We start from the raw sequence: 23,117 nt of genomic DNA, 5'->3' as shown, positions 1-23,117 counted from the left end.
AAATTCTGCGCCCATGGCACCCCTAAACAAACGTACATGTTGTTCCAGAATGATGTCCCGATAAATTTGGGCTTTCATGGTTCCGGTTTGAACATGCAGATCTGTTCTGGAACCCAGTATAATTCCACCCCAAACGAGCAATGCTGCACCACCGTAACGGTGTCGTTCAATGATGTTGTCTTGGTGGTAACGGGTACCTGGCGTTCTCCATATGAAAGTCCGACGTGAATCAGACTGCAAGCTAAACCTGGACTCGTCGGAAAACATCACACAAGCCCACTGTGACGATATCCACATTGCATGTTCTCTACTCCAGACTAATCGCTGCCGACAGTGAGTTGCCGTCAGCGGAACACATCTGACAGGCCTGCGAGCATATAGACCAATATCTCCCAAACGTCTGTACACGGTTTGCCTTGAAACTGTGATACCCGTGGCTGCAGATAGCTGACGAGACAGGTCGGATGCTGTGCTCCGTCTGCTTCTTTTGGCAGTTACTGCCAAATACCGGTCTTCATTCGGCGTTGTAACTCGGGGGCGACCTGTACTGTAACGTCTACTGACATTTCCGTTATCTTGGAATCGTTGCCAAAGCCTAGAGATGACACTTTGGGCAATTCCAAGTTCTTCCATCTGAGTACGCCCACATTCCAGGCGGCCGATAATTCTACCACGTAAAAAATCATCCACATGCGTCATAACTATTCGCTTATGGCACTGAGCGCCTTACAGAACTCTTGTGAACAATTTCACTTCTTTGCCACCATTCCTTATATACCCCCCTCTTAGACTCTCGTCATTGTGACGTACTATTGGCATCATCTGGTGGCTTCCTGAAATTTGCATATCATTCTTGCAGATGGGTGTGATAATTCTACAGGTGAAATTTTTACTTTAGATTTCGATTTCCGTGTGATTCTGAATCATCCTTAATTTATGGACATGAGTGTATATACGTCTATGAATAGACTACTTGACGATAGAAAGGATTTAACCTGTGATGAAGATAGCGATGAAGTAAGAGGTGTAAGAAGGCGAAAAATCAAGGTAATAGATAGTGAATGTGAAAGCGACACTGCGGTAAGAAATTCACCAAGTATGCGGAAAATCGTCTCGAGTTGCTGGTTCGCCCGAGCGAGAAAGGCCTCGAGTGCAAAGGGTTAATGTTGTGAGTATTTTTCCCTAAGAATGATTATTATATAGCAAACAAAATGCAATTAAAACCATTGATTTTTTGTGATATTTTCTATGAGGTATCGGGGGGGGGGGGCTCATTTTCACTGAAGTTTCAGTTGTACGATTTCCCCCCCCCCCATACACAACGTTTTCACATGATCCCTTGAACATCGTATAAACGAGGTTTAATTTGTGGTAAAGAATCTGTAGAATGGGGGGAAAATAACCTCAGGCAAAGTTAGAAAGTGAAGCTTTTCCTTTTCTCTGTCTTAGGATTTGCTATTCAGGAAAGCGATAAGATTCGGATCATGAAGCTCAATTTGTCAAACGAAGGAAAAGAGGCGTCGGAGGGGGGGGGGGGGACAACACAGAATTCAAAGAAAACAGACCCGCAAAAATCCGCATGTAGGTCTTGAGTTTCAGGAATATGAGATTTTCCGGGAATTCCAGGAAGTCTTCTTATACAAAAAAAATTGCTTCAGGTGAAACAGTGACAAGAAAAATTTTTGAAGCTATCAGGGTTCAGGGATTTTTTTGGGGATTCCGTCACTTTTTGGTCAGAACGTTTCTGAGAGCATTCCTTGGCCCCCATAGCCTAAATAGATGCTCGATCCCCCGACGTTCTGCTGTAGTACCACTGAATTCAAAAAATCAACAGGAAAAAAAAGCCAAAACGAAGTTTTTTTGTCAAGTTGAAGTTTTTTCCTTCAACTTGACAAACAAAACGTGAGCCACTATGCTGCTGTGACTCCACTCAGCGATTGCGGAATGCGAGAATGTAACGCCGAACCTGCCCTCAGGGCTATTACAGCGGCTTACAAAAGGCCTGGCGGCTAAGCTCAATGGGACAGGAAATTTCTTTCCTGGCCCAAGGGCCATCAAAATTTGGGAAAATCCGCTTGGAAATTCAAAACCTCAGTGTTCTTTGAAGAACACTGCCATTCAGCGCTTGCGGAATGCGGAATGCAAGAATTTTTGCATTCCGCATCATCAGCGCTTCACGCTATCAATGCGTGTTATAAGGAAATGCAAAGTGTGTGTCTCTGGTGCATTGGTTAACGCACTTGCCAATCAGATTCCCGGAGGAGACAAATCACTTTTCTTTCCAAACATTAGTTTCGGCATAGCATCCAGAATATTAAATTTCTCAGTTAAAGCGGAATCCGCTATATTTTCCTAGAATTTATTTAAAAAATAGATTTCAAAATCCATATTCTTATTCCTTCTCTCTGCAATTCTTATTCTAAACTCTATATTCCTCCTCCAAGTCCGCATTCGGATGAGAAAGAAATCACCATTGGAGAGACCCGAAGACAACCTCGCCAACAAATCACGGCTCGCGCCCCGCCCCCATCCCCCGCCGATTGGCTGGAAGTTCACGCGGGTGGGCGGCGCCACGACGCGAGAAGGGGGGAAACTCCCCTTCTAATGTAACGCACACAACATATATCCGAAAATATCCAACAGCGCCACAAATTCTTCTTCCTGCCGCAATCGGGTTACATATAAATTGGTGCCGGGGCACTTTTTTAAGCCCAATATCCTTTTTAATCAGTGCAGATTTGTTTGCCTTTCATTTTGGGCGATAACAATAATAATAACAATCTCTTTTAATAACCCTCGGAAAAAATATTCGCCGTCATCACTGTTATTTTGTTCTTTTTCTACGGAAGCAAGTAAAGCAAGAAGTCGAGTAAGTAAATGTTTTAATTCCAGCTTATTAGTTGTAATTCGGAATGATTCCTATTGCAGTTTATTAGGGGAGGGGTGGAGGAGGCTTAAATAGGAATTATTTCATTACACTCGCTCAACCAAAGGGCTAATAATAGGCAACGACGACGAATGAGGCCTTTTGAGCCAATTGCTTCCAATTGCTATTGATTACAATAAAAGAAAAAACCGGAGACATCACGGGTGATTATTGGACGCTCTTTTTTAACCTCTTGATTTGATTTCTTTCAATCAAACAAAAGTCGCTCATTTCAATTCCATTGATTGATTGATTGATTCCTTTCCTCTTCTGTCGTTTCTTTTTCTTTCCCGTGTCCAACCCTCCCATCTCCTAATAACCTATAATATACAGATGACTTTTTTCTTACTTTGGAACGAATCGTTTCCCGCAAGGTCAGCCGAGGGCTTGTCGTCCGAGTTTGTTTTTTAAAGCCAAGGTAGATAGTTCTAGATTTAAGAACGTTCGATAGGTAGATAGTTCTAGATTTAGCGGATTTAACGGCGGGCGTGCCCGGGGCTCCGAAAAACCGAAATCTCACATCATTTTTTAATTTGAGGAGGGGGGGGGGGGCAATATGTTCTTTTGCGCCCGGGGTCCTCGACCGACTTTAATCCGCCACTGCGTAGCCCGGTTGAATTTTTTTTCGTTTCTTACGAAAATTCAAGATAGGGAAAATCAAAATCAGCCAAGGAGTCATATCAGTAGACACATGGGCCTATTGGATGGAACAATGAAAATTTTAATGAATATTAGTGTAGGCCTACTTAGTAACATACATATTTAGTCAATCCTTCCTTCTAGAATCATGCGACCAAGTCTTTGGGCAAAGGCAAAAACTTGGGCGTTATTTATCTGGATTTACAGAAGGCATTCGATCGGATCCAACTCTTGGAGCTTTCACGTGAGACTGGGATTGGTGGCAACTTGGATTGAACTGGATAGAATCGTGGTTGAGAGATAGGTCACAGCGGGTTATGATCAACGGAGGATTTTCTTATTGGACAGGTGTCACAAGTGGAGTCCTTCAAGGAAGTGTCCTTGGTCCGACACCCCCTTTTTCACACTTTTTGTCGATAAACTCGATATCAAGGTATAGATGGGATTGTTAGCGAATTCACAGATGACGTGAAGCTAACCGGGGGGGGGGGGGGGTAGTCGGAAATCCAAGCGATAGGGGGTTGCATCAGACAAACTTGAATATGATCGCAGCACAGGCAAATGAATGGAGCATGAGTTTCAGCGTTGACAAGTGCATGGTCGCTCATTTTGATTCAAACAACCCACCTTTCACTTACGAGTTAAATGGTGATATTTTATTCCACATGCAAATAGGATCACAGATTTCTCATTGACGAGCGCCTCAGTGTGAACATTGTTCCGCGGTGGTGGAAAAACCGAATAGATTGATAGGTTTCCATTCTTTGAAAAGGGGGTGTTCGCGTTCTCCTCAAGTGATCTTTTCACTTTTAAGGGGGTTAAATTCGTCTTAGACTGGATTATGCCCTATGCCGTAAGGTTTTGGGGATCGTACTTACCGTCTTAAACATGTGAATTCCGGTTTTTTTTTCATCACCAGATATGATGCCAAGCTATTTGTGTCTCTATAAAACATATGATTTCGTGCCCATTTTCAGTCTCTCGTCTTGATAAGCTCTCTTTGGGGCTTCCTCGTGACAGGCGATTTCCTAACCACCCTTTCATGAATCAAATACAAGCTTCTCTGAAGGTCTTTTTTTTTTTGCGTTGAAGCCAATCTTCCAGCGGTTTTGTTTTCGCGTAAACATGAGAACTGCGTTACCTACCACAATCAGGTTGTTGGCTTTTGGGATGGACGTTGGATCACAATACATGTCATTTCGTAATTGGGTGGTAAATTGTTGCAAAATTTCGGGATAAAGATGAATTAAATGCGGAAGTGTTTTGTGTGAAATAGTGGATCCCGCTTATAACGTTTCCAAAAAAAAAATCGTCATGAAAAAAAACGTTGTAAGCGAGAAAACGCTTTAATTGAACTGGAAATCTTAATGACGCGGATCACCTCTGGTCCGCGGGCCATAGGTTGAGAAACGCTGTGTTAGTGAATATTGCACTTGAAAACATGTATCAGTTTTTTGTTTTGGCCTCAATAGAGATCGGACAATAACTTTCCTATTAGGTTTTTGAGGACAGGGTGTCCGTATAAAAAGCCAATTTCTGTATTTTAACAACCGATTGAATGACGTCATCTGAGTTCGTTATTTGGATACTTTTTTCTAATGGAAAGAATGCCTCCAGGATCAACGGTTCGCCAGATTCGGCAACAAGAGAATTAAGTAATCACTTTGTATATATACAGTCGGTCCCGCTTATAACGTTCCCACTTACAACGTTTTCCCACCTGGTAGGCTACGACTTATTTTCGTGGTTCCAACTCCAACAAATTCTCATTAAGATTTCCCGTTTGAAGCGTTTTCTCACTTACAACGGGTTTTTTTAAAAACGTTATAAGCGAGAGATCCATTTAATATATATTCGAGAAACGAGAATTTTTCAAAGTCAAAACAGATTGGCATTCAGAAATAATTAAAGCAGATACGTAAGAAGGGGGGAAGGGCCCCCGTAAAACCCAAACTTCAAATTATTTTTTAATTCAAGGGAGGGGCCCAATATTTTATTTTGCGCCCGGGGCCTCGACCGACTTTAATCCGCCACTGGTTAAGCCATAATTATTATAATAGTTGCGACTACGTATAACGTTAACACGAGGGATTGATCTGTATATGAGTTAAAGTAATATACAGTCGATCCCGCTCATAACGTTCCCACTTGAAACGTTTTACCCGCTTAGTACAACTTATTTTCGTTGAGATTATTGAGATTTCCCCGTCTAAAGAGTTTTCCCGCTTACAACGTTTTTTTCACAAACTTTTTTTTAATGTTGTAAGTGGGATTCAATGTAGTTTGTGAGTTACTATCTCGAAGTTTGTTTTGCAAATATTGTAGTGAATGAGAGTTTTCTATCCGAGGTTATAATCGATATGAATGCCTAGGTATTTGATCGTGGAAACCTGTTCGAGACTCAAGCAGTTACAAGTCGAAATACTTTGGCAATTATTATTATGGAATATCAGATTATGGTCAAAGTATATTGCTTATTAGCTATACAGAGGATAAGTAGATAAACTTAGTTTTTTGAATGATTGAGATTTCGATCTCCCTGAAACCCTCAACCGCACCGCTAGATTTTTTGCTGACGACTGTGTAATCTACCTTGCAATTAATCACAAAATCTGATTAAGAAACTCCCCAACGTAATCTTGTTTCCATCTCAGATTGGTGCCCACATTTTGGCATACACCTGTCAACCTGTCTCAAATAGTTTTCAGGAGAGGCTACTCGTAACTCGCATACTCGATCGATAACGTAACCATATCCCAAGTTTATCAATTTAAATACCTGGGAGCATAGGCTTACGCAGAATTTTCTCGAGGGGGGGGGGGTTACTTTTTCCCCTGCAAAATAAAACACTATAATCTTGGCTCGGGGTGGGGGGGGTGGGGTGGGGGCCTTTCCTTTGCGTGCGCCAATGCCTGGGAGTCATAATCTCGGCTGATCTCCTCGTTGGAATAATTATATCGATTATGTCTACCAGAGAGAAATGCCTCAACAAACTTGTCTTTTCCTTCGCCGCAACCTCAAACATTCTACTCGTGTCGTCCGACTTCTGTGCTTCTCTGAACGGGAGAAATACCACAAACTTGTATTTCTCCCGTTCTTTCTCATGCAGCTGAGGTCTGGGGACCCCCCCCCCCCCCCACCACACCTCTACTAACATCGACAGACTTGAATCTATCCGAAATAAATCCGCCCGCTGGTCATCTTTTAGTTCAGTTTCCGATCTTAAACTGGAACTTAATCTCCACCCACTCGCTACATCACCGACTTATCTCCCGCTCAGCCATGCTTTACGAGATTATGCATGGTCATTTAAATTTCGATAGGGCCGGTATTCTGACTAAGCCTTCCTATGTTTCCAATGGACTTGACTTTTTTTTTTTTTTTTGAAGCCGAGCACAACTCAGGTCTATCGCCATGGGCAATTTACTACCTAGTGAGTTGTGCCGGAAGTGTAAGTATGTGCACCTAATAGTCTGAGTTCGTATGTGTTGTGTATGATTTTTTAGTGCTGCCATCTATATCTCAGAAGTGAAGTGAGTGAAGTGTAATGACTGTATATTTGTACTGTTTGTAGGACTGTTGCTCTCTGTGGCGAGACTTTTTAACGGGGAGATCAGCTCGCATTTGCGCCTTGAAGTTGGGAACCACAGAAAACCAACTTCAGCCGACCACCACTGTGGTGACGGTGGGGCTCGAACCCGGGTCCCCGCGATGCGAGTCCGTCATTATGACCACTCGACCACCACAGCGGCCAATGGACTTGACTACCCCTAGAAAATTAAAACCTATTTTTGCCTCTAGAGATTGTTTTAAATTCAGTTTCTTTCCCAATACATGCATTGGCGTACGGGGGGGGGGGGGTTCTAACCCCCCTGAAGCCGGGATTATAACGTTATTTTGCAGGAAAAAACGTAAACCCCTCTTGAGAAGGAAAAACAATTGAACTGTCCCCCCCCCCTGAAAAAATTCTGCTTACGCCTATGGTTGAATGGAACAAGCTTCCCTCTACCATTGCTAACTCCCCCACGATCTCCGATTTCTTGTCAAATGTTTCAATACAAATCCACCGCGTCCTCTTGTATAGGCCTTGGGCCAACAATATTGCATAAATAAATAAATAAATTATCATCAGTTTAATAGAGTAGCTCAATATTGTCAGCAAATGTGGTGATTTCACCAGTTAATCCAATACTGCGAGCCGATCTCCCCGTTAAAAGGGAGCAACAGGCCTACAACGCGCGCGTATAATTCATTACACTTCACGCTCTATGAGTAGGGGGGGGGGGAAACTCATAAAATTGATTGCAGATGGCAGCACTACACATAAACAAGCATTACACAGAAACGAACTTCACGGAAGGTTCACTATACGTACACCCGCATTCCAACATGTACCAATTCGTTAGAGGTTCCGCGGAGGAATATGGATGACGATATATCTATAGGCGAACTCAGTATTTCAAATTCAGTACAGTTTTTAAAATTATTGTTGTGGCGGAAAATGCCACTAAATTTCCGCATTTCTAAAGTAGAATTGGCAATTTTAACACTGATTTCTACGGGGATCATCCTTTGCCTATCCCTCAAAGTGATGCTGATGATGATTCTGACGTCTATTCAAAAAGTGGCAAACCATTATAAAGGCATAAACTATTGTAAATATATACTGGCAGCATTGAAGAAGTGACAAACCATTGTAAAAGGCATATACACGTCTGAAACGCATTGCTAGGGAACCACGGTCACCAAAGTAAACGTTGGGAAAGTGATTGTTGAGGCCCAAAAACCATTGTTGCCCGACAGTTTTTCGCCTATTTCGGGCATTCGCCCCGCTCTGACGAAATTTTAAAGTAGCCTGTTGTTTAAGTTGGATCCCGTTTTGTATATATGCAAAATTTGGTCAGGATCGATCTAAAATTGTAGATTTGTGTAGAGAACATACACAGACACACAAACACACTGAAAGAATCAATTTTACATATACAGATTGAATACGATAGAACTAAATAAGCCTCTTAAAATTGATCTTGAATTTTGTTGTTTAACTCTATTGCCCATTTTGGACCCCTCACTCCAATTTGTCAGCAAAATTTCTTCAGCTCTGCCCCCCCCCCCCACTTCCAAACGCATATTGGGATTGCAGACGTACGCAGGAAGAAAGGGGGAGGCACGAGTTTCCCTATGCTGACAAAGGGGTGGGGGGGGGGAGGGTTAAAAATATCTAAAAATTTGCTTACGTAATACTTGAACGGCCCCTTATTATAATTAGTTTCCGTTCATTTCAATGCTACTTGAAGGCTAAGAAATCAAAATTTATCAAGAAAATCATTGCGACCCACCCTCTAAAAGTCATATATGCTCAACCCGTGGCCTGTGAGATCAGTGTTTCTCAACCTTCATGAACCCAAGGACTAGTAAAATGGCTGATACGATTCCTCGGACCACTTGCGTCCCGTATTACGGGACATTTCTGTAGTTTTAGTGGTCCCGAATTCCTTCTTTTATGCATTTGTCCCGTTTTTTCTATGATGTTTACCTAAGTTTATAATATTCACTAAAAATTGTTAATAAACGCCTTTTCTATAAAACTTATGACAATTTCAGGTATAAATGCAAATATTTTCTCTCACATTGCCAAGATAAACTGTTTTTTGCTCGATTTTTCAGCAATTTGAACCACAATTAGGGGATTTTTTTCTGACTTACATCAGCTTTCTTCAAAACTGTTGGTGACGCGTCCCGTATTTTACAGTAATCGGGTCATTTGGAGGTTTCATTTCCCCGTCAAAGTTTTGTTCACCTTTTTAACCGACAAAGTGTTTATTTGTAACAACCTTTTATTACCCCCGACCCTTTTTGCAGTAATTAGCAACTTTGCCGTAAATTGCATTTTTGGGCAGAGAATCCCTTGTTTAGGATCGCCAATTTCTCGCATTTTCCTTGACGAGGTATAACGAACCTAAGTATGAAGGTACAATTTTTATTTGCGATTCCACGTGGATATTACTATAATATCAATTACAACAATTGAATAATTTTCCATTCAGTTAGAATTTAATTATCAAAGTCTGCCTGTGGACAAGACCGTTTTAAGAGCATCATGGGTGCCAAGCGGTTTTTGAGACCCTACCTGGTAAATTCTAGAATATTTCAACCGAATCTCACTTTTGTGAGGGGCCCCCGGACCCACTCGTTAAGACGGGACCACCTACGCCATCGTCGCGGACCGTAGGTTGAGGGAAACGCAGTCTTAGAAGGCAGAATTGCAAAAAATACCATCGTTCATTTTCAATCTGTCCATTTAGTTTATGAAAACTCGAGAGAAAATTTGCCTAAAAACATTTCTTAAATGCCCGAAATGTTTAAAAATTTCACTGATGTCAATGAAATTCCACCACGGCCAGATGACAAGCGTGTGCGGAAAGGCCATTCGTTGCCAACGATTCACCGAAATGAAAATTCACCAACAAGCAATCCATCGACAGGGCGAGTAAGTGAATTAACCACGTGAGTGAACTAGTGAAAATAGGGAGGGGGGGAGTGTGAGTAAGTAAGCGATTGATCAATGAGTCAGGGAGTTAGTGAGTGATCAGGTGAGCAAATGAATGAGTGCGCATGAGAGAGTGAGTGAGAGAGTTTAGAGTGACTAACTGTGCCGTACTCACCAACGCAAAGGATTAGCGATCGACACGGATTGGTTAAAATCCTCAATTTAACCAATCCGTTTCGATCTTCAATCCTTCCACCTGCGATTGCAGTTTAAACTGTGTTGGTGAATACGGCCGTTTAAGTCAGTGAGTAGATGGATAAGAAAGGGAGTGAAAGCTAGGAATATGAATGAAAGGTGAGTGGATGAGTGAGTGAGAGAATGAGTGATTGATCAAGTGAGTGAGCAGGTGAGCAAGTTAGTTAGGGTGATATTCACCGACAGTTTAAAGTTTAAACCATAGTCACAATTTTTAGGAGATCGACACGGATTGGTTAAAAACCTGAATTTAACCATATATCTCCTATCGAAAAATCATGACTATTGTTTAAATCCTTTCGGTGAATACCACCCTTAGCAAGTGACGAGCAGGTGAGAAAACGAGCGGAGCAGGTGAGCAAAAGAGCAAGTGAGTGGGAACGAAACGATGAACCTCTCCGCTAATTATACGAAGTACAGATGACACTGGATACCTCTTACCTTCGCTTTATATCCAGTATCATCTGTACTTCGTAAATGAGTTACTCAGCGGTCACAAGCTTATTAGCTGACTCATTCGGTCACTCACTCGCTCCACTGTTGTCGGTGAATTTTCCGGCTGTTAATTTTCTGTCAAAATCGATGGCAAATATGAATCCTCACGTTATTCTTATCTCTGTCCCGTATTCATAGGAATTTGCGGAAGAACGAGGAGAAGATGCAGCAGTCGAACGGCCAGAAGGACTCCAGAGGCAACTTCCACAGCATCCAAGTTATGCTGGGCCTCCAACAAGACCTCGGCTGCGATTCCCCCGACACTCTGGCAGCGGTTTCGGCGGCCCTGGGCTACCTTCCGCCGTCCAGCCTCAGCCAGCAGCAGCAGCATTCGTCCTCGGCCGTGATGTCGGCCTGCACGGCCGGGGGGAGCCTGGGAGGATGCCTGCCGCCGCCGAGTTACAGCGTCGTCGCTCCGAGGACGGTCAGAGACGAGTACGCGGACGTTCAGCTGAAGACCACCACTTCGTCGGGTGAGTTGTTGTTGTTGTTGTGCATTGTTATTCTTCGGGTCTATACAGTCTAACCTCGTTAATGAGTCACTCTTGGGAGAGCAAAAATATGACTTAGTAAGCGGAGTGAGACTCGTTAAACGGAGTAAGCCATAGCTGTGCCAATTCCTGCGTGAGGACAATTGGGACTTCCGAAAAGTGACCCGTTAAGCGGAGTGACGTATTAATCGGGTGACGCACTAACGAGGTTTGACTGTATATTTCTCTCTCTCTCTCTCATGGGATCCGAATCTTTGAAGATGATAATGATTATTTCAAATTATAGACCTGGGAATCGATTAAAATTTTTAACTGGTTAAGGTCATGGCCTCCACATGGGAAGGGCTGGCAGGGCCCCGGGACAATTCTAATCATTTTTTGACTTTTTCACGCTGTAAATTAACTATAGAAGGGGGCCCCCCGTGTAAAATTGACCGGGGGGGGGGCGCAAAAGAACCCAGTCTGCTCTAAGATGTGGGGGCTATGGTCAAGGTACCCGACTACGTTCGTGAGCTATGTACGTGAATTTTTTTAAATTTTACTCTACATGTTGTCTATAAAACACTCTGTAATTAGGCCGGGAATACACTATAAAAGTTTGGTAAAATCCCTTCATAAAACTACAAAAATCCAGCCAATAAACCTCATAGGTTACATTCGAGCTAATGAAACCAATAATCTTTACTGGTTGAATATTTTTGAATTTTATAAAAGTACTTTTATAAAACTTTTATAGGCCGGGATCACACTGTAAAAGTTTGATATAAAAGTTATTTTCTAAAACTTGAAAAATGCAACCAATAAGATCATCAGTTACATTTGCTCGAATGTAACCAATATGCTTATTGGTTGGATTTTTCAAGTTTTATAAAATAACTTTTATGAAACTTTTATAGTGTAATCCCGGCCTTCGACAAATATATTTGATATACTTAAGGTTTTGGTTCACGATCTTAACAACATCGGTTATAACATACAATTCTCGAATCACCAAGGGTGTATGTCATAACCGAACTCGACTGCCGTTCATTTCAGGGAAATAAAATAATTGCAGGGCGCGGGTAGAGAGCCCAGGTCGATAAGATACTACTTCACCAAACATCATCTCTGGCCATATCGCTATATTGCAATTTACTGCCATTAATGAGATGGGTTGGAAATGAAGGCGCTGTCTATCGGTGGTCGATAAGATACTCGCCTAAAGTACCAAAGGATGTTTAAAAGTGTCGCGAGTTCGATACCCGGTTCGTGCTTCTCAGAAAACTTTCCTCACGGGTACAACAGAAACGGAGATGTGACCGCAGAAAAAATTGCTACCGCAGGGAATCCCGCATCAAGCGGGTTCGTGCACTAACCTCTCGATGAGTATAATAAAAAGACTGCCGTTCGGAATCGGCAATGAAATTGTTGGTCCCGGTCTAATTAGCCCTCGTGTGCAGAAAATGACCGTGGTGCGACAAAAATGATCAAAATAATTGGATTCAATTTTGTCAGTAATACAGGAAAGTAAGCAAAATAACGTTACGTTCAACAATGGAATAGCAGTTTGGATTCGATCCCGTCGAATGTTTCAGAAAGTAAACAAAATAGACGTTTTAGTTCAGAAAAATAAACGTAACAATTGGATTCCTTCTCATCAGTTTTGCGGGAAAGTAAACAAAAGTAAAATATTTTATTCAGTGTGGAATACCTATTAGGATTCATAACCATCGTGTGCATCAAAAGTAAACAAAATAGACTTTCATTTCAGCCAAATAAACATAACAATCGGATTCAGTCTCATCAGTTTTACAGGAAGGTGAACAAAAGTAATATTTTATTCGAGGAAAACTATTTTTTGGGATTCATTCCCATCAGGTGCACCGGAAAGTAAACAAAATAGACGTTTTATTTCAGAAAAATAAACGTAACAATCGGATTGATTCTCATCAGATTTACGGGGAAAGTAAAACAAAAGTAATATTTTAATTCAGTGGAATACCTATTAGGATTCATTGCCATCGTGTGCATCAAAAGTAAACAAAATAGACGTTCATTTCAGTCAAATAACAATAACAATCGGATTCAGTCTCATCAGTTTTTACAGGAAGGTGAACAAAAGTGATATTTTATTCCAGGAAAACTATTGGGATTCATTTCCATCACACGTGCACCGGAAAGTAAACAAAATAGACGTTTTATTTCAGTTAAATAAACGTAACAATCGGATTCAGTCTCATCAGTTTTACGGGAAAGTCATATTTTATTCAATGGGATTGAATTGAGATTCATTCCCATCAGGTGCATCAAAGTAAACAAAATAGACGTGTGTTTTGTTATCAGCAAGATAAACATAACAATCGGATTCAATTGGGGCTCACCACATCCAGTTTCATCAGTTGTGCAGGAAAGTAGATCCAAAAAAATCCAATTTGTGAGTGTACCGGAAAGTAAACAAAAACAGTGTAGCACTAACGAAAGGAAATGATATACGTAATATAAGATTCTGTCTCGTTAATTATATACCGGTAATAAACAAAATAGGAATTTATCGACATAATCAAGTATTGTAATCAAATTCAGGGGGTATCTTAACGAGCTCGGAGTTCGCAAACTCTCTTCGCGGCTCCCCTGCGATCCAAATTTTCATACAAATCATCTTCTATACACGTATTACAGGGGCTCCCACTCGTCCCACTTTTCCTGGTTTTTTGGTAAAATGTCCTACTTTCTAGCTTTTTTCCTACTTTCTTACCAAATCCTATCAGAAAATCCGTATAATTAATCTTAATTAAGGAGAGAATCATCGATACATTACCAAATAATACAAATATAGTAGATCGCAATTAACGATTCTCTACCAAAGCAGAAATTGTGTCGTTTTTCAGGTTATCTGGGGGAGGAGGGTGCGCATGTTGAGGATTTGGTTTGTTAATTTTTCTTTTGCTTCAGGTTCAACAAGTAAAGAAGCAGTCATTTCCACAAACTAGGATATGTTTGGATGAGGAAATAAATAATTTTGCATTTACTTCGTGGTCTTGTGGACAGTAACTTTCATCATTCAGAATTATGGTGCATATTTTGTGTGTATAAGTGAAACAACTGTTTGCATAATAAAGCCATTGGATACATAGGCCTATTCTAAGTGTGGTGATTCTGATGCTACCCGATAAGTATTCGACTGTCTTCAGTATTTTCGGGATATGCAGGAGACATAAACAGTATTTTACAATGCTCAGCTACGAGCTAGAAATGAAAGTGCTTCATTTGTCAAAAACGATCACACTGGCATTGAACAGTAAAATGTAAACAAATCCCTCTAAAAAAACAGTATGGGTCGACGCAGTAAAACCATCCGGTTCACCTTGACTTATTTATATCGGACCTTGTAATTTACATAGTAGTTTGCACTGTGCTTTTGAAAGTGGTCTCGAAAGAGCGTCATTCGTAGAAAACTTGCATGTCTTCATAATTTGCTGTGTGAATTGTCAAAGAGAGTTTTGTGACAGATTGGACTGTGGGAGACTCCAAAGAAAGAATGTAATATGTATTGTGAGGAGAGACAAAAGAATCATCTGTGGTTGCTAGTACACTTTTTTCTTTGCCAAAAATTGTTTTTGCACCAAAGTCATTTCTGTCAGTTTGCTTTGGCTTGAGTCAAATCTTCTAGGGCGCGGTATCCCAGGTCGATAAGATACTCGCCTGAAGTGCCAAAGGATGTTTAGAGGTGTCGCGAGTTCGATACCCGGTTCGTCCTTGTCTCAGAAACAGGGGGGGTACACACAACAGAAACGGCGACATGACCACGGAAAAAGATTGCTACCGCAGGGAGTCCCGCATCAAGCGGGTTAGTGCACCAACCTCTCGGTGAGTATAAAAAACAAGCCTGCCGTTCGGAATCGGCCATAAATTGTAGGTCCCTGTCTAATTAGCCCTCGTGTGCGGGAAATGACCGTGGTGCGACAAAAATGATCGAATGACGAATCTTCTAGGATACTGTGAAATAGTGTTATCAATTTTTTTTTTTTGAATTTAAATTTAAAAAAAATTGAGCGATTTGTTCTAAATTATGCTATGATTTTGTTGTCTAAGGGTGAGGGGGGGGTGCCTCCCCATCCCCGGTCCTACATTTTAGTTCTAATTTTTTAAGTGGAGCTCTGGTATTGATGAAAATTTTCGATAATCTCGGGTCTCTTGCATGACGTGAATTCTGCTCCTAGGGTTGCCGCCCTGGCAGCCTTCTAGCTTGTGTTGTGTAGCATTGGAACCGCGTTAATGAAATTAGTGCCCATTGTGTTCAATCATTAGTTGGGTGGAGAATCACGTCGATGTAACATATGAGGATCCCTCGTATTCGAGTAGAAGAATACGTCCACCCAATGAACGGTGGTTCAAGAAGGACCAAAACCAACAGGTTTTTCAGACCTCCCCTTAAGGTATCCGACTACGTTGAAAACGTCATTTTGGAAGAAAATATAGATTTTCATTTTTTTTGTTTTGTTTTTTTATAAAAGCCCTGTTTGTTATGATTCCAAAACATGCCTTGTTTTGTTTATGGGGCCGTTCAAGTATTACGTAAGCAAATTTTTAGCCATTTTTGACCCCCCTCCCCTTGTCAGCAAAATTTCGTCATCAGCTCGGCCCCTCTGAATCCAACTCATATTTTCATAAAGGGTGGTTGATGACGTAAGCATTATCCAACCCCCCCCCCCTCCCCCCTTGTCATCAAAAGTCAGCAAATCGGAAACATCCAACGACGTAATAATTGAACGGCCCCTATATGACGCTTAGAATCAAAGTTACGTTTACTTTAGTGTTGCGTTTTTACATACAAGTAATACGCGAATAAAGACTTTAAAACGTGTTTTACGAAAAATGTGTTATTTTTTTTTGGCATTTTACTTGAGTTTGTGACATGATTTGCGAAAATTGATTCATTGTATCCTTGCAAAATTTTAATGTGATATTTTGCTATATATTGTTGAGGTTATGAACCAAAATCTAAGGTCTATCACATATATTTTTTGCATTACAGTGTTTTTTATAGACAAAATGTAGGATGAAATTTCAAAAAAATTCACTCGTACTTAAACATATTTTGGTGTAACTTATGAGCATGTCATGCAAACCTTTAAATTTTGGTTCATAACCTGTAACAGTACTGGCTGAATGCACTGTGAAAATCCCAAAGCATTTCATTAACAAAATCTTTTGCAATCGTGTTTCGAATATCACATGAATTTTGCCTAAAATTTGACATAAAAACGACGTTTTCATAGGAAATGTCATAGGTAGACCAAAATTTATCACAGTTTTCACCATTTCGAGACACTTTCTATCGAAAAATGTTATTAAAGTTCACTCCAGTACCATTTTAAAGAAGGTAGTCGTAAAGTGGCAAGAAAGGTAGTCGGATACCTTAATTATTCGAATCGATTCCTTTAGGCACGGCCGTCTTAAGAGCATCCTGGGTCCCCGGGCCAAATGATTTTTCTGGAGCCCTACCTACTTCACCAAACACCAACTCTGTCCATATCGCTATATTGCAATTTACTGCCATTAGTGAGATGTGTTGGAAGTGAAGGCGCTGTCTATCGGTGGTCGCCTCGAGTTCGTTAGGGAAAATATCTTATCTGTATCCTCCCTTGGGCTCGAACCCGGGACCCAGACAACAACCTTCACGATGGTAGACGAGTATCTTACCACCATGCCACTCGGGCACTGGAGCCCTACCTGGCAAATTCTCGCAAATTTCAACGGGTTCTGATTTTTGTGAGGCCCCTCTTCTCTTAAGGCCACCCGGGTGGGCCCCACGCGTTAAGACGGCATTGCCTTTAGGTACGGTATATGGCGTAATTATTAGACCTATTCAATAAACCGATTGGTCATGAGGCAACCATGACATACATACATACATACAATTGATGGTGACTTTAATTCCATCGAAAAATTGGACGTCCCCCCCCATATTGCGGTGAATTAATTCATGTGGTGCCACATTGATATGACGTGCGTAATAATTTATTTCTTTTTCTTCGTGTTTTTATGTGAATTGCAGATATTTCTAAGCAAGTGTCCAACGCGGTCAACGACAAATCATCTTCCTCCTCGTCTTCGAACTCCACAGAAAAGGCCGTCAAGAAGAAGAAGACAAGGTCAGTGAGTTTTGCGTGTGTATATGTATGTCTTCATCACATCAACTGGCAATGTATTCATAGACCTGATGAGACCACGGGATCGAGTCGCTGTTTGTGACAGACATTTCGTCCGCTATTCAAGGGTTGACGTCTTCAGCGCTGTGCAGATGTCGAATGGAAAGGAGACGATGATCTCGCCTTCCTGACATTATAGACCTAATCCCGTCGCCAAGATATCTTCTTCCAGCGGCCATCGCTTGCATTGAAGATGCCCGCCACAGCAGTGGACGAAACGTCTGTCTCGAAAGTGACTTGACCACGTCATAACAGGGCTGGAAGAATAGTCTCGTTCTGTTAATGTCCCGCTAACAGGATGTCATCTGTAAAATTTGAAATAAAACCCATGTTTTACTTTGTTTTCCTAGGACGACTTTTACTGCTTACCAACTAGAAGAGCTGGAGAGAGCTTTCCAGAGAGCTCCTTATCCGGATGTTTTTGCCAGGGAGGAGCTTGCCCTGCGCCTGGTACTCAGCGAATCCCGGGTACAGGTGAGAATCTTGCTATATTCAACTCTCTCTGGGCTTATGAGACCGTGGTCAGCATGACGAAAATGGGACATTAGGCTCAGACAAATGTTGATTCACTGATGATGATATGTTGCCATTTTGTGATTGAAGGTTCCATAAAAGACCGTTAATCGATAGCTTACAGGGGATGTAGACAGGGATTTGATCGAGGACCCTCCCCCGGTTGCAACCCCGAAAGGATATCAAGGAGCAAGGACCCCCTACTCCATGACATAAAATAGCCACTTGTTATATTTTACTGCCATTTTCTGCCTTGTCCTGATACTCATCCCACGGACTGCTTAGCAACGTCTACCACCAGAAGCTACGGATGTATGCACCGTGTATGTGAGATGGTGAGATGTAAGTAGGTGCCACCATCAATCTTTTGAATTTTACAACAAGTAGACGTGATGATTTTTGGAGGGTTGCGGGTCTTCTCCGATGCAGTATCAAGAGTATTTCCACTAAGATGCTGCTCGAATTCGCTCCTCGAAGTTGCAGAGCATACAGTTGACTAACGCCGTGTGCCGCTGACTCGAAACCGTGGAGTATTCACAGATGATCAATTATCACTATGGTTAAGGCCATGGCCTCCATAAGGGTGGGGGCAATTACTATCACTCTTTTGTTTTTCTCATGCTACAAATTCACTATAGAAAGGCCCGTGAAAAGTCTGGCTTGGGGACCTGCCGAAGGTCCCAGCCTGAGGGCCCTGCTCCTGGATGTAGGGCTATGGTTAAAGCCACATTCGAATGAAAAATGTAATATGATTGAAAATGCTACGGGGGAAAGTTTATGAACATCAATCAGTCACAAGATGGGCATGGTTGATTACCGGATTAACCGAATTTCCTAAGTATTTCTCACCAAATTGCACTTGTTGCCAAAGACAAAATGTTGAATTTGCGATATTCTGATGCATTTGAATTTCCAGAATTGTGAATATTTTTTCTCTCATTATAAGGTCTGGTTCCAGAATCGCCGAGCCAAATGGAGGAAACGTGAGCCACCGAGGAAGACCAATTATTTGCAGACAGGTAGTTACCATTCCAAAGACATCTTGACATAATTTGTGAATATCATAATGTATGTCCGATTACCAGATTAAGCAGATTGCGGATTTTTTCTTACCAGGTTAAACAGATTGCGAATTTTTCCTTAGGGGCCGTTCAAGTATTACGTCATCATCGATGGGGGTTTCCGATTCGCTGACTTTTGATGACAAGGTGGGGAGGGGGTTTTCGGTAGTGCTTACGTCATCAACCACCCCTTTATGAAAATATGAGTTAGGATTCAGAGGGGCAGAGCTGATGACGAAATTTTGCTGACAAGGGGGAAGAGGGGGGGGGGGTCAAAAATGGCAAAAAATTTGCTTACGTAATACTTGAACGGCCCCCTTACCAGATTAAACGGCTTGTGGTTTCTTCCTTACCAGATTGCGGATTTTTCCTTACCAGATCAAAGAGCTTGTGGATTTTTCTCTTCACCAGAATAAACAACTTGTGAAATTTTTTCTTACCAGAATAAACTTTTTGCGAATTTCTCTCACCAGATTAGACATCTTTCGGATTCCCGTTTGGAATCCCGTATAGAATCTCACATACCAGACGGAACCCCTGGTTCAGTTCAGATGGGTTTTAACCAGGGGTCCCTAGAGTCCTTGGAGAAATTTCAGGAGGGGGGACCCATGAGCTTGGGGTTGGAAAAAAATTAATTCATCGTTATTACATTTCTATACCGTATACGTATACCAAATATTATTTTCTAAAACAGCCAGAGGTCTTCATTTTATTGGAACAGGGGGTTCGTCGACTTCATATTATTGGTATAAACTCCTACCACAGAGGAACCTTGCGTACCTAAATGAACATCGATTTAATAAATGAGACTCCGTAATGTGTTTGCTTTCTAACGAATTGAAGATCAGCTAGGTGTCGATCTGATAAGCATATTCCGCTAGGTGTCGATCTGATAAGCATGTTCCGCTAGGTGTCGATCTGATAAGCATGTTCCGCTAGGAGTCGATCTGATAAGCATGTTCCGCTAGGTGTCGATCTGATAAGCATGTTCCGCTAGGTGTCGATCTCATAAGCATGTTCCGCTAGTTGTTGATCTGATAAGCATATTCCGCTAGCTGTTGATCTGATTAGCATATTTCGCGAGGTGTGTTGATCTGATAAGCATATTCGTCGTGCTAGGCTCTTGACTTATCAAATCAAACACTTCGTCCCACAAAATCAAACACTGAAGTTCCACTTACCAGATTTAACACCTCATGGAGTCCCACATCTTATTTGCGGAATCGGAATCATATAATCAAAAAACTTGGGGGGTGTCTCGCTGAAATTCTGAATCGCTACGTTTAAAATATTACATCTATTGAAATCTATTAAATTTGTAAAGTTTAATGTCTGTTTAATATTGTTCCATTGTATTATCTCATTCATAGGAACGGCATCGCCGATGACCACGAAAACCTTCCCGAATCCGAACCCTCTGCCATCCCTGACGCCGAACATGGACGCCTGGTCGTACAGCAACACTCCCTACGACTCGTTCGGGTTCCAGAACGCGTTGACCAGCTGCCCTTACACGGGATTCAACACCCACAGCGGTGCGTCGTCGCTCACGTCGACGGTGACGCCTTCGACGACCAACAACTTCTACGGCGGCATGCAGCTGACGAGCCAGCCCATGAACGCCATGAGCTCGGACCCCATACTGTCCTCGCTGCAGAGGGTCGAACCCGTCGGATCGAAACCGGGTAGCCCGCCGCAACCGGAATCGTACAGCCCGAACCCGGCCGACAAGAAGAACGGATCGGCCGAGTCCGCGGACTCGGAGACTCAGAGATTGAGTGCCATGGTGCCGCCTCCGATGCTGTTCAAGTCCAAGGATTCGATATCTCCATTGCCTCCACTCGATTTCTTCACGTAACGGGGTGGGGGAATCCTTCAATCCGCTCAACGCTCGAATTACGAACCGCCTGATGCAACAGACTTCTCAACTGTTCTGTTCACGTGACATTCTTTCAACCTCGTGTTGAGCTTGAACCAACGGGAAACACAAGACAATGGACCTCAAATTGTTGATGAACACGTGGTTGTTTATTGGAAATTCGTCTCGATTGTAATATAGTCTATAATCTTTCATTCGTGAGCTGATTCTAGCTCTCATTGGTTGAATTTGACTGCATGATTAGTGTCAGACGATCAGAATCACCATTCTGATCATGTTGAGAAAAGAGTTTGAGTACCTCATGGAATCGAGAGATAAGCTGCGTTAAATCACCGCAATTCGCCATGTTGTGGGATTCAACCAATCAGAACTACTGGAAAATACATGCGTGATTAGACTCTAAAGCCACAGCCAATCATGTTGAATCGAACGCTTTACAGAGTTATGATTATGTTGCCAAAAAATCTTGCGGTCTTCCTTTACCCGATCAACATCTTCAGGAGCTTCACAACCATGCTATCAAATACCCATGCGGAGTCTTTCTCTCGCCAAATCAAGCCAAATACTTCGAGGAATCTCTCGATAATTTCATCTCGTGAACTTTAACCCCCCCGCCCCCATCGAATCGCAATCAATCGAATGTTTCATTGAGTCTCAACCTTGTAGTCACTGTATAGAGCAGGCATATTCAACCCGTTAGCTCGCGAACACCACGGTGCTCCCTGAAGTACCCAGAGTGCTCGATGCTCTTGTCCGATTTCGTGCTCGCGAGTACTTGATCAACGATGCAATTAAACACCCTTGTGGAATTGCATTCAAGGATTGAATGAAGTCATCGTCATTTGCTCCATGCATTCGTATGTTAAACTTGCCGTAAGGGTGCTCTTCTTTTGGTGATGGTGGTGCTCGCGACTGGAAAAAGGTTGAAGACCTCTGCACTAGAGGTAGATTTATGGTTTTAGCCACCTGAGGGCTGTACAAATTTCTTGCCGCTCTTCGATCACTCCTGTCAAATTTTTTCCTTCTGACCTCTCATTCTCTAAATTTTCCGCACTCCCTGAACACTCTTTTTGGTCACTCCCACGCTTGCAAACTCTCTAGACCAGGGGTTCTCAACCTTTTCAAGCCCTCAGCCCGGTTTCATTCATTCTTGTGAGTCGGAGGCACGGTCAAACACACGACCAACGGAAAATGAATGAAACGGCTAATCACTCGCGGTCCGGTATGAATAAGGTTGAGAAACCACTGTTCTAGGTAGCTCCCATGTTTACACACTCTCTAGGTCGCTCCCATGTTTACACACTCTCTAGGTCGCTCCCATGTTTACACACTCTCTAGGTCGCTCTCATGCTTACATACTCTCCAGGTCACTCCTATGCTCACACACGTACACTCCACGTCTCTCACACACCCACTCTCTCTAGGTCACTCCCATGAATAGCTTACACGCTCTGTAGGTCAATCTTCTTTCGCTCGCTTACTGACTCCCAAACAGCTTGATGATTTTTCCCCAAACTAAACGAGTTGTGGAGTCTCACAAATGAAACGGTTTGCGAACTCCCGCTTCCCAAACCAAAGTCTGCTCCCCGCGGTGCCGTCTTAAGGCATGTGTCTGACCGGGCACGGCCCATAGGCCTCAAAAGAAGAGTGGGCCCTCACAAAAATGAGATGTGGTTAAAATTTTCGAGAATTCGCCTGATCGGGCCTCAGAAAAATTACTTGGCCCGGGGGGGGGGGGGGGGGGCTAATGATGCTCCATGATACATTAAGACGGCACTGAGTCTGTGAAGTCTTGCTTGCAGGTTTGTTATCTAACTAAATGACCTTACGGAGTTTCGCTTACAAACGTAAACATCCCGCGGAGTCTTTCTTAGCAGTTTCCCTTTACCCGTGTGGGTTGGATCGTGCTGGGGATGGCCGGGGCACCCGCTGGAGAACCATCAGCAAGCGGCCCCCCCCCCTCGACACCCCCGAATCCTCTGTCTAAGTCCCAGCTGCAAGCACGGAGGCCCCTGGTCTTTTCATTGTTGCTCCCTCAATAGCAGCGTCAACCCCCCCCCCTCACCCAAGGGAAGCCCAGGAGGAAGCCACAAACCCGAACGACGGCCGAAGGAGCCCCCCAGCTAGACCACCGCGATCCGGTCCCAGAATTCTCCAGGTTGTTTTATTGAAAATGA

At 42.6% G+C, this 23,117-nt stretch overlaps 1 protein-coding gene across 2 annotated transcripts; it reads left to right on the top strand.

Moving 5' to 3' along the window:
- The first annotated feature begins 2,647 nt into the window (after positions 1 to 2,647).
- LOC149067703 (uncharacterized) lies at positions 2,648 to 22,678 on the top strand. 2 transcript variants are annotated; one of them, XR_016195279.1, is made up of 7 exons: positions 2,648 to 2,869; positions 10,944 to 11,278; positions 17,334 to 17,430; positions 17,838 to 17,961; positions 18,947 to 19,019; positions 20,432 to 22,194; positions 22,251 to 22,678. XR_016195279.1 is itself a non-coding variant. In XM_089252160.1 (6 exons), the coding sequence occupies exons 2-6, from the start codon at positions 10,969 to 10,971 to the stop codon at positions 20,917 to 20,919; spliced, it is 1,092 nt and encodes a 363-aa protein (XP_089108286.1). In that variant the 5' UTR covers positions 2,648 to 2,869; positions 10,944 to 10,968; the 3' UTR covers positions 20,920 to 22,678. The 2 variants fall into 2 exon arrangements, 1 of the variants encoding a protein (XP_089108286.1); XM_089252160.1 differs by having other exon boundaries at positions 20,432 to 22,678.
- The last annotated feature ends 439 nt before the right edge of the window (positions 22,679 to 23,117 follow it).

The sequence above is a fragment of the Pholcus phalangioides genome, unplaced genomic scaffold (genome assembly GCF_987345545.1).
Source record: "Pholcus phalangioides strain wild (caught in Gottingen) unplaced genomic scaffold, Ppha-v1.0 ptg000028l_1, whole genome shotgun sequence".
Taxonomy (NCBI): domain Eukaryota; kingdom Metazoa; phylum Arthropoda; class Arachnida; order Araneae; family Pholcidae; genus Pholcus; species Pholcus phalangioides.
The sequence above is the reverse complement of the archived record's forward strand: the minus strand, read 5'-3'. Positions and strand labels throughout refer to the sequence as shown.